The sequence below is a fragment of the Eretmochelys imbricata genome, chromosome 1 (genome assembly GCF_965152235.1).
Source record: "Eretmochelys imbricata isolate rEreImb1 chromosome 1, rEreImb1.hap1, whole genome shotgun sequence".
Taxonomy (NCBI): domain Eukaryota; kingdom Metazoa; phylum Chordata; order Testudines; family Cheloniidae; genus Eretmochelys; species Eretmochelys imbricata.
The window spans coordinates 110,221,258-110,237,600 of NC_135572.1; the positions used below are offsets into that span (position 1 = coordinate 110,221,258).

The 16,343-nt window shown below is 43.9% G+C and overlaps 1 protein-coding gene across 5 annotated transcripts in view; it reads left to right on the plus strand.

Annotated features, from left to right (window-relative positions):
• ARHGEF7 (Rho guanine nucleotide exchange factor 7) overlaps positions 1 to 16,343 on the plus strand; it is a 191,545-nt gene that overhangs the window by 87,632 nt on the left and 87,570 nt on the right. For all 5 annotated transcript variants that reach the window (XM_077813588.1, XM_077813551.1, XM_077813559.1 and 2 more), the window contains one exon: positions 14,240 to 14,328. In XM_077813588.1, coding sequence (XP_077669714.1) covers positions 14,240 to 14,328 — 89 coding nt within the window. The remainder of the gene's footprint in view (positions 1 to 14,239; positions 14,329 to 16,343) is intronic.

The window sequence follows — 16,343 nt, forward strand, 5'->3', positions numbered from 1 at the left end:
CTCAATCTGTCCCAGCCATAAGAATCCTTAATTCTTACAAATTATTAACATAGTTTTTGTTCCTAGATTGAGTGCATGGGGGAGGTACACTTTTCAAGGAGCTGAGAGAATGTGCTATAGAGATGTAGACATATCTCTGTTTGTATCCACTATATTTACAATTACGTTAGCCTTTGTCACCTGTAACTATTGATTTCAGTATTTGTGTGTGTGTGGGCATTTGTTCTGATGTTGACTTCTGTTATTGATCAATAAGATTTCAAGGGAGGCTTTCCACATTCTCAAACATTTTCTACTAAAATCTTAGCATCTACTTAGGCTCCTTAGTACATAGGCATTTCATGGAAATGAATGCCCTTTGTGCTTTTTTATTATTGACCACTGCATGGACATCCTTTGACTTTTAACGTTCTGTACTTTGCATATAATATCTAAAGAAGCCTGAGTGTTCTTAAAAGATAATCTCCCAACAACATGGAATTGAAAGTTTTCGGTTTTCCCCTCATCAAGACAAAGCAAGTTTTTAAATGGAACATGTCATATTTTTCATAAAACATTTATCTTTTTGAAGTAAGTATGAATAACCGTATTTCTGTGTTACTAGCTCTATATTTTAAGGATGCCTTTGTACATTTTCAAAGTGATTTTTTCTGTCTCCCTGCTCAAAATATGCATATTATACTGAGAGGAGACAGGCTTTCTATTTCATTGTATATTTCAATAAATTGTCTCCACACACTGGATTTTTTTTATACATTTTTTATGACTGCAGTGTAAAGGGAAAAATACTGGTGAGCGTGCACACGCCCATACACACATATATAATATTCATAAACTTTGGGCAAGATTAGCTTCTTTAGACAGGAGGATAATTTGTTAGTTAAATTTGGATGCGTGTTATGATGATATACATGTAACTGTTCCCATCTGTCACACTGATTTTTTTATGTGAAATCTTTCTTCTTTACATAAATTGCCTTTTCATTTTATAATGGAGGTCAAGTGCCGTGTGTTGTACAGGAGCAGTGGTCTAAGATAAAATTGGTAAACTGAGATACGCTTTGGGAACAGAGGATCTGGGATTTCTGGGTGCATCCAGTGATTGGGGCTGGATTCCACAGGGGCCGCTTCGAAAGGACAAGGAGGTTGGGGTGCATCTGTTACAAGCCTTGTCTTTGCCTTGTAGACTGGCTTATGCACATATTCCCTGTGATTTAAGAGGGAGAGTGCTTGAGTAGCTGATAGGCTGATTTTGTTAGGGAGTTAACACCCATGCAATATGTGTCGGGGCCTAACAAATTCATGGTCCATTTTGGTGAATTTCACGGCCAGGGAGCTTTAAAATCAATCAATTTAATGTTTTCAGATGTTTATATCTGAATTTTCACGGTATTGTAACCGTGGGGGTCCCAACCCAAAAAGCGGCCAGGGTTTGGGGGGTGGTGGTCACAAGACTATTGGGGTGGGGAGAGGGCATGGGATTGCCACTCTCTGCTTTTCTGCTGGCAGGGGTGCCGCCTTCAGAGCTGGGCAGCCAGAGAGGAAGGCTGCTGTCTGCGTGCCCCGCTGTAAAGCCAGCATCACCTCCAACAGCCGCACAGAAGTGAGGACCGTAGGGCATGGTGGGTGGATTACCATTGGTCTGGTTTTCCTTGCAGTCTCCTGTCCCAGTGGGGGCTGACAGCTGTGGCTGCAGTCTCCCCATGTGGAAGGGTTATAATTCCAGCCGCAGTCTTGTGCGCTGGGGGGAGGCGACAGCTGAAGCCATCCGAGCTTTCTGCAACTGGAGGAGATCCCAGAGGTGGGTCTAACCCTCTCCAGGAACAGCCCCTGCAGGGGAAGAAGAACTCTCCTTCCTTCCCATCCCCAGAGGATTAACAGCTGGAGCTCTGCACAGGGCAGGAGCCCCTGGCTGAGTGCCAGATTTCGTAGGGGAGATTAGATTTCAAGGTCCATGACATGGTTTTCACGGCCATGAATTTGGAAGGGCTCTAAATATATGCAGCACTACCTGATGCTGGAGGCAGGTGGTAACAAGGTGATTGTTAGCCCTGGGTGCCCCGAAAAACATCACAGTGGCATAATTGGCAGGATCGGTACCCTGTTTGCGAGCAAAAAATCGCTCTGCCAGCATTTATAAGCCAGAGACTCAGAGATTCAAAAGGTTGCAAACAAATAAAGATTGCAAGCAAATAAAGTAAAGGTTGGAGTTTATTAATTTGTTTATTTTGGTAAAGGAAATAAAGGTATAAGATGAGTAAGCAGAATAAATGGCAAAGAGATCAGACTGATTAACCAAAGGGGACTGAGCTCAAGCTCAACAAGACCAACATGACACAGTTCTCAGTGAGGCAGCCAAAAAGGTGGGGTGTACCGCCCTCCCCCCCCCAGAAGGATACAGAGGAATGTTTCGGGGGACAAGCAATGACACCAGATGCCGGACCTCGGGCTCTCAGGCCCAGCCCCGGGCAGTGGGCCTCAGGCTCTCAACTGCAGCGTCATACTGTTGACTCAAATTCAATTATTGATCACTATAACCTCCTAGGTCCTTTTTGGCAATACTGTTGTCTCACCAGTTATTCTCCATTTTGTCATTGCAGTTTTAAAACTCTTTTTGGCATCTTGTTTGAGATAAACAAAAAGCAGGTTTTGTTTCTGTCAGAAAAATAAACCCGTTTTAAGCCTTTGTTTACATTGTAAAGAATCAAAAAGAAGGGTACGTCTTTTTTGCTTCCCTTTTGGTCCCCTTTAAAGCCTACAGAGTACTTACTTTTCTTCCAAGAGATATTTTGAGCAGAAGATAGAAAGTTATTTGAAGTGAGAGAATATCCTTATTTTCATCCCTCTGGGTAACTACTACATATGACGGGGCAAAAAAGATTTGCTGGATAAAAATATTTACTGGGTAATGTATTTGATAGCATGTCTTTTTTGTTAAAAAATCACAAAAGTGAACTTAAGAAGGTGCAAAATGTGTCATTTCACATAGGCAGTGCTGTGTCTTGTATAGTAAAAGGAGAGATCTGGAGACTTGTTTTAAGAGGTGGTTAATTTGAGATGAATAAGAAATCATACTTGGCAATGATACAGGTACTTACATGTGACTGTCATTTGATTCACAGATCTTTAATCAATCATGCGATCACTTAGTAAAACTTTAATGTTCTTTCCTAATTACACCCGAAATAAAAAAAAATATTCTGTAGTCAGATGCTTGACGCTCTTAGTTAGGTAGCATACTAATTTCCAAGGGAAAAAAGGCATGGCCATGTCTTACCTGCCTATGAACTGTTACTGGACCTGGTCCTGTAAACTTTCTCTTATGGAAACCTTTTAGCATTGGTACCATTTGGCATTGATCACTCTCACAGCGAGTTGACATAAGGAAGAGAGTAGAAGCAATAAAAATCATGTTTTTCTCTCCATGCTATTTTCAGTAGTACATTCTATCTTAATGTTTGTTGTCCAACAGCTTTCTTCACTTGTATGGTTTACTTCTTCCCATTGCCTTCATTTGTGCACTAGTTCTTCTGATTGTTTTGCTGTAGCAGAGATATTGCTTGCTTGGTCTTTCATTCTAAATTCTTAGCCTTGGAGACAGCATTTAAGCCGGGCTGTAATAGTGAGGAGAGATGATATGGTTTTATTAAACTATTTTTATGTACTGTTGACTTACTGAATAATTTTTTTTTTACTTTTCCTGCCACTCTGTTCCCATAAAATATCTTTACCTCTTTCTGTTTCTAAAATTTAACCTGCTACTTAGATTCTTTTTCAAATCAGCTGTCTTAATGAATGTAGACTTGCGAAGTAGATTTGTTGAGCACTTATAATGCGCTTGGCACTGTACAAACGTACAAGGAAACTAGGAATTTAAATTTAGTGTAGGTGCAAATAGAACAGTTAACACACACAGTCTAGTGATAGGAATTTAAGGTGATAAATCCTGAGGAAGTTGTGGTTGAAATGTTTTGCTGAAGAATTGTGTTCTAGAGTGCAAGGAAATAGTTTGCCCCATGACAATAAACCTGATGTAAGATTGCAACACATGGAAGAGCCTTGAGTGACAGAGCATGAGACTGAATTGAAGATAAACCAGACAAATATTTCTATTGTCTAACAAAAAACTAAAAATAAAAAAACTTGGAAAGAGTCAGGTGTGGCTCAGAGCCATTTTCAGTCTCTTAAAAAGCAGCTATTTGTAAAGGACAAAATCGTTCGTTGTATGCAATATTGTTATAGCTGTGGTCCCCAGATATGAGAGAGACAAGGTAGGTGAGAGAGACAAGCTTCTGAGCTTACACAGAGCTCTTCTTCAGGTTTTGCTCTGTGTAGGTTTGAAAGCTTGTCTCTCTCACCAATAGAAGTTAGTCCAGTAAAAGATATTACCTCACCCACCTTGTCTCTCTAAAATCATTTGTTTCAGACAGTCTGAGACGTTTTATGTGCATTTATAAAAGGTTATTCAAATAGTCTTCCCAGCTGTTGTCATGAGCACAAGGGTGAGCATTTCTACTCTGTGTAACAGGTACTATGGGCTATAACAAGGGTGTGTGTGGGGGGGAAATCTTGAGTTTACCTGGAGCTTAAAGAAAATGTTTTAATCAGGCTCTGGGAAGTAGGTCTCTGATGGTAATGATGATTACAGGTGCGAGTTCTCTATTTATTTAATCAGAATTAGATATGAAGGAATATAATTCTTGGTTACTCAGAATGGAAACTGCAGTAACAAGTGACCTCTTTGTCCCATCCTTGTTCTAGATTTGTCCCTTTGAGTGCTGGGTCAGATGCTAGTTTTTATGGGATTTGATTTTTAGATTTTTACATATTTTCACTGAGAAAGGAACTGGGACTCACAAAACTGGGACGTGGGGGGTTGAGTCTTATCAAGAAATGGTCTCTGAGTCAGTTCATTATGACAGAAGACTCACACATGCAGGAGGTTATGGCATTCAGTGCTTTTTGTCACATAATAATGAGGGGAGTGTTACCTAGTGACAGGTGTGGGACAGGATACCAGGGTATTATTCCTGATTCTGACACCATCTCACTGGGTGAATTACTGGATTTACTTGGGTGAATTATGTAGCCTCTGTCTGTTTCCCCATATGTTTAATAGGGTTAGTGCCTATTACATAGGGTGTATTAAAACAGTGTTTCCCAAACGGTGAGTCCTGATTCACCAATGGGTTGCGGAAAGGGTCCAGGTCAGAGGTGGGCAAACTATGGCCCGCGGGCCAGATCCAGCCCCTCAGGGCTTTGGATCTGGCCCGTGGGATTGCCCCTTGTGGTGCCGCAGGCCCCGCGCCACGCTCAGAAGCGGCCGGCACCACGTCCCTGGGGGGGGGGGGGGGGGGCGGGGGGAGAGGGCTTTGTGTGTTGCTCTTGCCTCCAGGCACCGCCCCCCGTAGCTCCCAATGCCCGGGAACGGGAAACTGTGGCCAATGGGAGCTTCGGGGGAGGTACCTGGAGGCGTGGCAAGGGAAGTGCGCTGAGCCCTGTGCCCCCACGCTCCCCCAGGGGCCGCGGAGGGATGTGGTGCCGGCTGCTTCCTGGGGCCAGGGCAGGCAGGCAAAGAGCCTGCCCTGGCCCCAGTGCACACAGCTCCCACCCCGGAGCCTCTTTAGGTAAGCGGTGCCAGGCCGGAGCCCGAACCCCTCCTGCCTCCTCAACTCCCTGCTCTAAGCCCCCTGCCGCACCCTGCATCCCATGCACCCCAACCCTCTGCCCTGAGTTCCCTGCTGCACCCTGCACCCACGTGCACCCATCTCCCTGCCCTGAGCCCCCTGTTGCACCCTGCACCCCTTCTCTGCCCCAATCTCTTGCCCTGAGTCTATTCCTGCACACCGCACCCCCTCCCACATTCTGCACTCTCTCCCGGACCCCAACCCCCTGCCCCGGCCCTGCATACAATTTCCCCACCCAGATGTGGCCCTCTGCCCAAAAAGTTTGCTCACCCCTGGTCTAGGTGGATTGTCAGTCATTGCCCACAATGGCACTCCCTGCCACACGCATCCTAGAAGCACCCGCCCCAATGTTACGACATGCACTGGGTTACGGCACCACTGGGTTACGGCACCACTTGAGTTTAGCATGGCCTCCCCTCCATCATGATAGAGGGGGGCCAAGCCAAATCTACATGGTGCTGTGACCTTGTGGGCTGTGTCTCAACACCCAGTAGCCAGGCCCAGTGCTGTGGGACAGGAGCCGCTGCTGCAAGTGAGTTTGAAGTGGGTTTGTTTTCCAATATCCCCTGCCTCCTCAGGGCCTCCCCTGCTAGCTTGGGCTGCAGGCCTGGGCAAGGCAGGGGAAAACTTCAGTAGGAATCTGAGGGGGCCTAGCTGCGGAGGGGAGAGGGAAATGGAGTTGGGCAGGGGTACTAGTAGTGTGGAAAGCATGTAATGTTTTGATTTTTCTTTTTTCTTTTGTGTTTGAATTACTTAAAAAAGAAAGTGTGTGTGTGTACGTATATTTACACACACGCACATTCTTTACGTGTAAAGATGGGTCGACAAAATGAGTGTGGTGGGTTGGCTTAGTAAAAAGTTTGGGAACCACTGTATGAATAAATTATGCACTATAACTTTTGTCAAATTATTTGCGATCCTCTGAAGAAAGAGGCTACAAAAATGAAAAGTTTTGTTATTTCTGACTATTCATACTAAGAAAGTAACTTCATCTCACCCTTCCTTGCTTCCACCTCCACATGCTGCATCACCCCGTTGGTCATTTCCATTGTGGCTCTTTTTATACCCACTTATGAAGCAAGGCACCGACCAGAGGCAGAATACCAGACATGATCTGACAGCTTATCTGACATGCTATATCAAATCCTATATTTCTACAGTTAAACAAATCCTATATTTCAAAAGGTTTTAAAAGTTGAATTTGTTTAGGGCTATTCACTCAAAATACAGTATATAATGAATCTACCAAGTGATTTGGGAATATCTAACTTTGATCCTATGGCTCTGTTCTTAATTGATAAGAGTTGTTTCAGCTGAGTAGTTCATAGTCTGAAATTCTAATTATTTATCTATTCCAACAAAAATATCTAGTAACTTAAAGCAGTTTTTTAAAGGGAAAAGGAATGAATTTTTACTTACTTGAATGTGATTTTAGGGTTGGATATTTGACCAGTCCAAAAAATAATTGGTCGATTGGTCAAATTTTATCAAATGAATGTCAAAAATGGTCAAATATTTTAAAGCACTAATTTATTAGAACAGTAACAGCAGTAACAAAAAGAGCAAGACTTTATGGTCGCAGTAAGCTTAGCCATAGGTACTTAACTTTTTTTTAATTAGGCCTATTTCTTAACTGAGTTGTTTTAACTCGGAAAAATGTGAAACCCAATGAAGTTCTAAAAAATGAAAGAATAATTATTATTACCTTTTTTTATCAATGTTAGGCTAGCATTTAAATGTGAACATTATTCAAGGGTGAACAGTTACAAAAAGGAAAGAAAAATGAAATTTAATAAAACAAACGTAGCAACTAAAAAAGAAAAGTCATTTTGAAATGCACTTATGATAGGTAAGCAGCAGGCCAACTCTCTTAGCAGCTTAATGACTGTGCATCTTTTCTCTTTTTGTTGGGGGAGGAGGTTTAATGACCGTGAACTTTTCTCTCTCTCCCTCAGTCCCTTCTGGCTTATTTTCTGTGGCTATGTCTGCACTGCAATTAAAAACCCACGGCTGGGGTTGCGGGGCTGTTTAATTGGAGCATAGACTTCCAGGCTCACGATGTAACCCTGTGAGGTGGGAGGGTCCTAGAGCTCGAGCTACTGCAGTCTGAGACCTGAAGTCTACACTGCAAATAAACAGCCCCACAGCCCAAGGCACACGAGCCCGAATCAGCTGGCACGGGCCAGCTGCAAGTGTCTGATTGCAGTGTAGATATACCCTAAGGGTTGGCAGCCTGCGGCACGTGAGCTGATTTTTAGTGGCACTCTGCTACCAGCTGCGGTCCCGGCCGCCGGCCCCGCTCAGCCCCCTGCCGGCCTGGATGGACGGAACCCCGGGCCGGCAGCAGGCTGAGCGGGGCCGGTGGCTGGGACCCCAGGCCGGCAGACAGAACCCCAGGCCGGCGGCAGGCTGAGCCGCTCAGCGAACTGCCGGTCTGGGGTCCCGCCTGCCGCCTGCACTGTCGGTCTGGGGTTCTGTCCCTCGGCCCACTGCCAGGATCCCAGACCGGCAGCGCAGGTGTCAGACGGAACCCAGACTGGCAACATGCTGAGCCGCTCAGCCTGCTGCCAGTCTGGGGTTCCGGCCGCTGGCTCCTGCCAGCCGGGGTCGCAGCTGCCGGCCCCAATTAGCCCGCTGCCAGTCTGGGGTTCCGTCGGGGGGCCCCTGTAAATGTAAAATGTATTACTGGCACGCGAAACCTTAAATTAATGAAGACTTGGCATGCCACTTCTCAAAGGTTGCCATCCCCTGATATACCCTATGTTTGTCTAATCAGTTTAGATTGTGGGTTCTTTTAGGCAGGAACTATGTGTTTAAATTGTAAACCAGCATGTATGTTAATATCCTGGTATACAAGGAAAGATATCTATACACACACACATGCACTGTTAGTTCCAGAAGATTGCATCCAGTCAAGATGTTCCATTTTCAGTTGGTCACCTTTTTCCTAACAGGTGGTGGTAGCATATGGTAAAGTGAATGATCAAGGCATTTAAGTAGCCTTGTTAACAGATGGCACTAGGATGCAATGAAAAAGATAGGCTTCTGCGTACATCAGGGCATTCTCGCTGGAATATTTTTTAATAATTAAGCATGGTCAACAAATAGGTGATCAATCGACATTATTTGTCTGCTCAGTTCACCAGCTTGCCAAGCTTATGTGATGTAGCAGGTGGAAGAAGAGAGCCAACACTATATAACCAGTCAGCTTTCTACAAGTCACTAGCAAATGGTAGTCCATAGACCACAGTTTAAGAACCTCTGTATTACGATAGTCTTCAGACCACCTGTATGTGTGTGATGGACAAGTTGGGTGAGGTAATATCTTTTGTTGGACCAACTTTTGTTGGTAAAATAGACAAGCTTTTGAGCTTACAGAGCTCTTCCTCAGATCTGGGAAAGCTACCCAGAGTGTCACAGCTAAATACAAGGTGGAAAAAATTGTTTTGCATAAGGAGTTCACATGTTGTAAGACCATTCAAGGTGAACCGGGAAGTTAACTCCTCTGCAGTCATAGGACAAAGGAGGGTAGTGAGTTATAGATTGTTGTAAAGAGCCATAAATTCAGCATCTTTATTAAATCCATGATTTTTAGTATGTAACAAAGTTATGAATTTGAGTTCCCAGGCTTGTTTTTGAAGGTGTTGTGCAGATTTTCTTTGAGCATAGGGGCTGAGAGGTTAGATATAGAGTGATTGCTTTGTGAAGTGTTCAGACCCCGTGTGATGTGATATGATTTTGTCTTTTATCATTTTTCTGTGTGAGTTCATTTAAGTGATTGTCTGGTTTCGCCCGCAGAGTTGTTGGGGCATTAGATGCACTGCATGAGGTACACCACATGTTGTGAGAGGCATGTGTAGGACCCATGGATCTTGGAAGGTGTGTGGTGGGGGAGTATTGAGTATCATAACAGTGGAGATATGTCTGCAGCTTTTGCATCTGTTCTGTCGGGCTCTGGTGTCCCTTTGAGTTGGTGTGTCCTGGTCAGTGGGGAGCTTGCTTCTGATGACAAGCTTGGCAAGCTGGGGACATTGTTTGAAGGCCAGAAGAGGAGGTTTGGGAAAGATGTCTTTCAGGATGTGGTCCCCATTGAATATGGGTTGTAATTGTGTAATGAGACCTTGTGTGGGTTTCAGGATGGGGTGATAGTTAACAACTAAGGATGTGCAGCCATTTTTTTTCTTCCCCCCTGCATGGAAGTAGATTCTCCCAGGGTGTTTGGGTGAACCTGCTCCATGATGTGATCTACTTCTCTGGTGGAATGCCCTTGTTTTGGGAAGGCAGTTTTAAGTGTGTTAAGGAGTGTATCCTGGATTTTATCCTTGCCCATATTCTGTGCTATCTGAGTGCCTGGCTGTAGATAACCGATTTCTTGGTGTGTTTGGGGTGGTTACTGAATCTGTGGAGGTAGGTGTGGTGATCCGTTGGTTTCTTGTATATAGTTGTCTGCTGGGTTCTATTGTTGAAGCTGATCATGGTGTCTAGGAAGTTGATGCTAGTGTGGAAAGATTTTAAAAAGAGTTTGATAGACAGGTGCTGGTTCCTGAAGTTGCAGTGGAAATCTCTGAGGGAGTTTAGGTCCTTTGTCCAGAGGATGAAAATATCATCGATTTATCTTGGGTGTATCATTGGTTTCACAGTGGTGTTTTTCAGAAATCTTTCTCAAGGTGGCCTGTGAAGAGGCTGGCATATCGGGGAGCCATCTTAGTACCCATGGTTGTTCCCATGGTTTGGACAAAGTGTTCGTTGTTGCTTATAAAGTTGTTATGGGTGAGGATGAAATGTGTTTGGGCTGCATATGTGAGTGTTGTCTGTTGTCTTGTAGATGTTTGAGGCAGGCAGCAATGCTGTCATTGTGAGGGATGTTGGTGTATAGGGAAGTGACATACACAGTGGCGAGGATGATGTTCTGAGTGGGGGTTGTTAATGTTGCAGTGTTTCTAGAGGAGGCTGGTCCTTTGTGTGGTGAATGGGTCTGAGTCCCAGTGTTCCTTCAGTAAGGTACTGTGGCCAGATGTGATAGGTTTGCTTTGGTTCCCTTGTTTGTGTATCTTGGGAAGCCAGTAGAAGGCCCCTGGGGTAGGTTCATGGGGGACGAGGTTGTAGAGTTTCTCTTGGAGTTCTTTGGAGAAAGATGTGATGATATCCTCAAATTCTTGGATGCATTGTGGTGTGGGATTTTCGTTGAGTTCTTTATAGGAAGTGGTGTCGGAGAGTATGTCTACACTGGATTAAAAAATCCGTGGCAGCAAGTCTCAGAGCCCGGGTCTGTTGACTCGAGCTCGCAGGGATCGGACTCTGTGGCAAAAAATAGTAGTGTAGATGTTTGGGCTGGAGCCCCACAGCCTGAGTCCCATGAGCCTGAGTCAGCTGACCTGGGCCAGCTGTGGCCATGTCGTAGGTCTTTTATTGCAGTGTAGATGTACACGGAGGGAGTTGTTGGTTGGGCTTGTTGACGTAGTCAGCACTGTTGGGAGCACGATGTTGCCCCCTTTATCTGCTGGTTTGATCGCTATCAGCGGTTGGATTGCAGAGACTGTATAACTGTCCTCTCGGTAGTGGTGAGATTGTGGTGGATGTGACGTTTTGTTAGGATTTCACAGTCACTACAGCCTACCACCCCGCACTGAAGCCTAGTCTGTGTATTCCCCATTTTGTAGTTGTGCATTGATTTTTTCTTTCTAAGTATGGTACATTGCATTTATCTTTCTTAAATTTCATCTTGTTGAATTCAGACCAATTCTCCAATTTGTCATTGTCCTTTTGAATTCTAATCCTCTCTTCCTGAGTGCTTGCAGCCTCTCCCAGCTTGGTGTCATCTGCACATTTTATAAGCAGGTTTTCCACTCCGTTATCCAAGTAATTAATGAAAGTATTGAAGAGTACCAGACTCAGGACTGACCCCTGCAAGACGACCACTAGATATGTCCTCCCAGTTTGACAGCGAATCATTGATATTTGAATACAGTCTTTCAACCAGTTGTACACTCACCTTATAGTAATTTCATCTGGATTCAATTTCCTTAGTTTGCTTATGAGAATGTCATGTGGGACTGTGTCAAAAGCTGTACTAAAATCAAGATCTATCATATCTATTGCTTCTCCCATCTACTAGACCTGTAACCCCGTGAAAGAAGAAAATTATGTTGGTTTGGTATAATTTGTCCTTGACCTTATAGTCCTATTCTCCTCTAGTTGCTTAGATACTTATTGTTGAATAGTTTGTTCCAGTATCTGGGCTGACTGGTCTATAATTCCCTGGGTCCTCTTCGTTCCCCCTTTTAAAGCTAGCTACTATGTTTGCCCTTTTCTAGTCTTCTGGAACCTCACCCATCCTCTGTGAGTTCTCGAAGATGATTGCTAATAGTTCAGAGGTTGCTTCAGCTAGTTCTTTAACTACCCTAGGATGAATTTCTGACTTCATCTAACTCATCTAAATATTCTTTAACCTGTTCTCCCCTATTTTGAGGTATGTTCCTTCCCCCTTATTGTTAATATTGTGTTGAGTGTCTGGTCGCCATTAACCTTTTTAGCAAAGACTGAAGCAAAATAGGCATTAAACACCTCAACCTTCTTGATGTTATTATCTGTTGTTAGCTCTCCGCTGTTAACTAGAAGGACCTATACTTTCCTTCATCCCTCTCTTGCTTCTAATGTATTTAAAGAACCTCCTCTTACACCTGGTAAGGGACATACAAGGCAATAACTCATTTGGTGCCTTAGCTTTTCTGATTTTGTCTCTGCATGGTTGTGCTATTCTCTGGAATTACTCCTCAGCAATGTATCCATGTTTCCCTGATGTCAGAGCAAAGAAAGTTTTGAGGGACAAAGCTATCAATCACTTGCACCAAATCCTGCGGTCAGGCCAAAGCGTGCACAAGGCAGCTGTGGGGTGTGAAGGCAAAAGAGTATCTCATCACCTTTTCACTCAGCCTAATCCTGGGGATGCTGTGTGCATGGCCAGGCCCTGAGAATAATGCATGGCAGCCTGTGGATGGCTATAAATTAACAGCTGCTGTTCAGCCCCAAAGCCACAGCTGGGTATTGGTGCAGCATGGCCTGCCCTGGCCCACACCCCTTTTCCTCTGGAAACTTCCTCCCGGTTGGCAGTGTGATGGGGATTGGCAAAAGAGCCACTGGAGAATCCCCCTCCCATGACTGGTTTATCCAACTCAATGGCAGATTCCTCATGTGATGTAAGGTGCTGCTCTGCACCTGAGAGTCTCACCCCAGATTCTTAAAAATCAACTCACCAGAATTAAAGTTAAATTTTAAATAAAATATATTTATGAGTTAAAGCTTGAGTGAACAGAAGAGTTTGTCTTCAAAATAGAGGCATGCCTAGATTTTCAGTAGGAGTGTTTTGATCCTACTACAGTTCATCTCAGACAATCTGTCATTTCACTATCTGGTATTCGTAACTAAGGTACTTGTCTGAAGTCTGCCTATGAAACCAGTCTGTTTTAATATGAAGTGAATGGAGCATAATGTCCAGATGAATAAAGCCTTTTTATAGTATAATTGGCAATTGCCAAAAGAGTGCGCTCATTCAGATCTGTTACTTCAGTCATGTGCACGAGGTCAGGAGGACACTCTATATACTGTATATCCCATCTTCTGATTCAGCAGAGAGCAGCTTTACATTTGAAATTCTTGCATCCCACTAGTGTTAAATAAGAGGAGGTGGAAGGAGGGTTGGGAGTGTTTATTTTGTGTCTGTATGTACTGCTGAGAGAGCCAACTCTCAGAACAGCTCATTAAGTGATACGGTCTTGTGCTGCAAGCTGTCAGGACAGTCATTTTAATCTTGCAGACATATGTTGTCTCTCCACAGAGAGCATAATTGAGGAATAGATTCTTTTTACAGGGTTGCATTTTCAGGGAATGTTGGTTGGGGTTTTCTTTGTTTTGTTTTTTGTTTGTTTTTGGAAAATTGCACATATTCTGTGTTGATGGAGAAATTGTTTTCAGCGCAGAGGCATTTGTTTTACATAGATAATAAGTGTAATTGATATTCCAGAAGATCATCTGGTAAATCGTTTTATTTCTGTACTAACTTGTACAATTTTTTATATTTTATTTCTACAAACTACAAGTATAGTAAAGTTAGACCTTTTTTGTGGATTTTGCTTTTATCCATTTTAATTTAGTGAAAGCAAAAGTAATTTACTGCTTTTGTCTAAACATATAACACCTTCTGGACTACTGCAAATATCTCATTTTAAAATCACAGCCTGCCTGTGATAATGTGTTCACTTTTCAAAAGATATTTTGCTCAAGTTATTCTGATTGGCTGAAATCCTGGTCCCAATGAAGTTAATGGGAGTTTTGCCATTGACTTCAGTGGCTCTGGAATTTCATTTTTTGTGAATATATACACCATTTTGATCCTGTATTAGTATGTAAGACTTGACTTTAACACAGCTCTGTACATTTCTCAGGAAAGCATTGTTTCCACTGTATCTCATTTCAGTGATCTTAGAGCAGCTTGTTTGACCTCTAGTGTTGAAATATGAAATTGCATCCCACTGACAAAACATTTTACATTTCAGAAAAACCAGTCTCCCCCAAATCAGGAACACTGAAGAGTCCTCCCAAAGGTTTTGATACGTCTGCAATTAGCAAAAGCTATTACAATGTGGTGAGTGAGCCCTTTCCTTATTCTGAATTGTATATGATAGAACCTCAATAATTTGCTCACTTCAGAATCTGTATAAAAAGTGCCACCTCTTAGCCAAAATTAAAAAGCCAAGGGCTGTAGTGAATTTTCACATTACCAAGGCTTTCACTATTTTTACAAAATATTCTATTGTACATTTATGAATATGCTATAAGTGTGATCCTAAATAAGTTGAACGAAACAGTGTCAGAGTAAGTGAAGAAAGTTTATTTCTGGAGTGCATTTTATACTTTTTTTTGTTCGCTTGTTAATTTGCAAAAATCAGCTATTTGCAGTAAGTTTCTTCCAGTCATTTTAAATTAACAAGGTTATACTTTACTTGTCCTTTGTCTTAAACCAAAGAGGTTAAACATTTTGGCAGAGACGTTTCTTGACCTCCCTGTCTACTTTGCTGTGCTCTTTAATCAACCTACATAACTGAGTAATCAGCTGCTGGGACCTCTCATTTACACAGTTTATCTGAACTTTCAGAAAGAGGAAATGCGAAGACAGAGGTGGTTAACCTTTGATATATTTTATATATTTTCTTAGCATATTACTGACATTTCTTTCGTAGATACAAGATATAATATTATAAAACTCTTGCTTTTTTTAATGAATACAATAGCTTTCATCCCGTATTTTATAAAATATGGGTACTTACGGAAGTTCTGTCATCTTGTTAACAAAAATGATAAATGTGTTAATTGTAAACTACTGGTCTTTGCTGATGTCACAACATCAAGTCTTTTTCTTTTTCTTTGATGCAGCTGTTTTTTTTTTTATGTGTTAATATATTTTCAGCAGGGGTCTTAAAGTAGAGAATATAGTTATTAGTTTGATATTATAGGTTGATAGTTATTATGTTTTGTGAAGAAGTGCGGCGGCTAACAGGAACCACCTCGAAGAATGCAATGATTATATATAGCTCAATTATTTGAAAAAAACACACACACACACACACACACACACCCCCCCCCCCATATCAGGGATTCTCAGCCTTTTTCTTTCTGAGGCTCCCTCAACGGGCTATAAAAATGCCAGAGCCCAGCACGGGGTGGGGCCCATTTTAGGCTTCAGCTGTAGGGGAGGAGGGGCGCTTGGGCATAGGCGTAGTTTGACTTCTATATCTGGGGAGCAGGCTCAGGCCAGCTCCCCATGGCAGGGTCCAGGGAGGCAGTGCCACCTCCACCCCCGAGTCACCTCAGCAGGCCCCCCAACCTGTCTGGCATGAGGGGGGAGTGCGCAACCAAAAATAATAATTCAAAGCGGTGGAAGGCTCAGCTCAAAAAGTTTGAAAACCGTTCAGGATGCAGGGAGGGGGTAGCTGGGGCTGTGTGCAGGCGGGGGGTAGCTCAGGGTGCAGGAAGGGGGTAGCTGGGGCTGTATGCAGGCAAGAGGGTAGCTCTGAGTGCAGGGAGAGGGGTAACTAGGGCTGTGTGCAGGCAGGGGTGTAGTTCAGGGTGCAGCGAGAGGGGTAGTTGGGGCTCCATGCAGGCAGGGGGTAGCTCAAGATGTAGGAAGAGGGTAGCGAGGGGCTGTGTGCTGGGAGGGCCCCGTCATTATGGTCGTTGCTCCCCGAGGGATTTGCCAGCCCTGGAGCTGGGTCCCCCACAAGCAGTCGGTGGGGGCTGGGAACTAAGGAGCAGCCACAGCCCCATGTACCGGCAGCAGACAGAGGAGACAGGGAAGCATCACGCCATGGTGCTCCATGGTACCAGCTAGGGCAGCATCCCGGCCCCATGTTGCCTGGCTGTGGCTTCCTATGTCCAACCTGGCCAGGGGCCAGAGCCTCAGGGGGTCAGGGAAAGAGGGTGGGGATGGAGCCACGCCTGGGTTTGCCCCAGCTCTGGTTACGGCACTGCTGTTTGCAGGGGGGAGACAGTTTCCCCGTGCCTCCCCCAAACTCCGCCTATGGGCTCGGGTCGGGGCTCCAGGGCTCGCAGACCCCCTGATACCACCTTTAAACCAAACCCTCAGTTGAGAACCACTGCCCT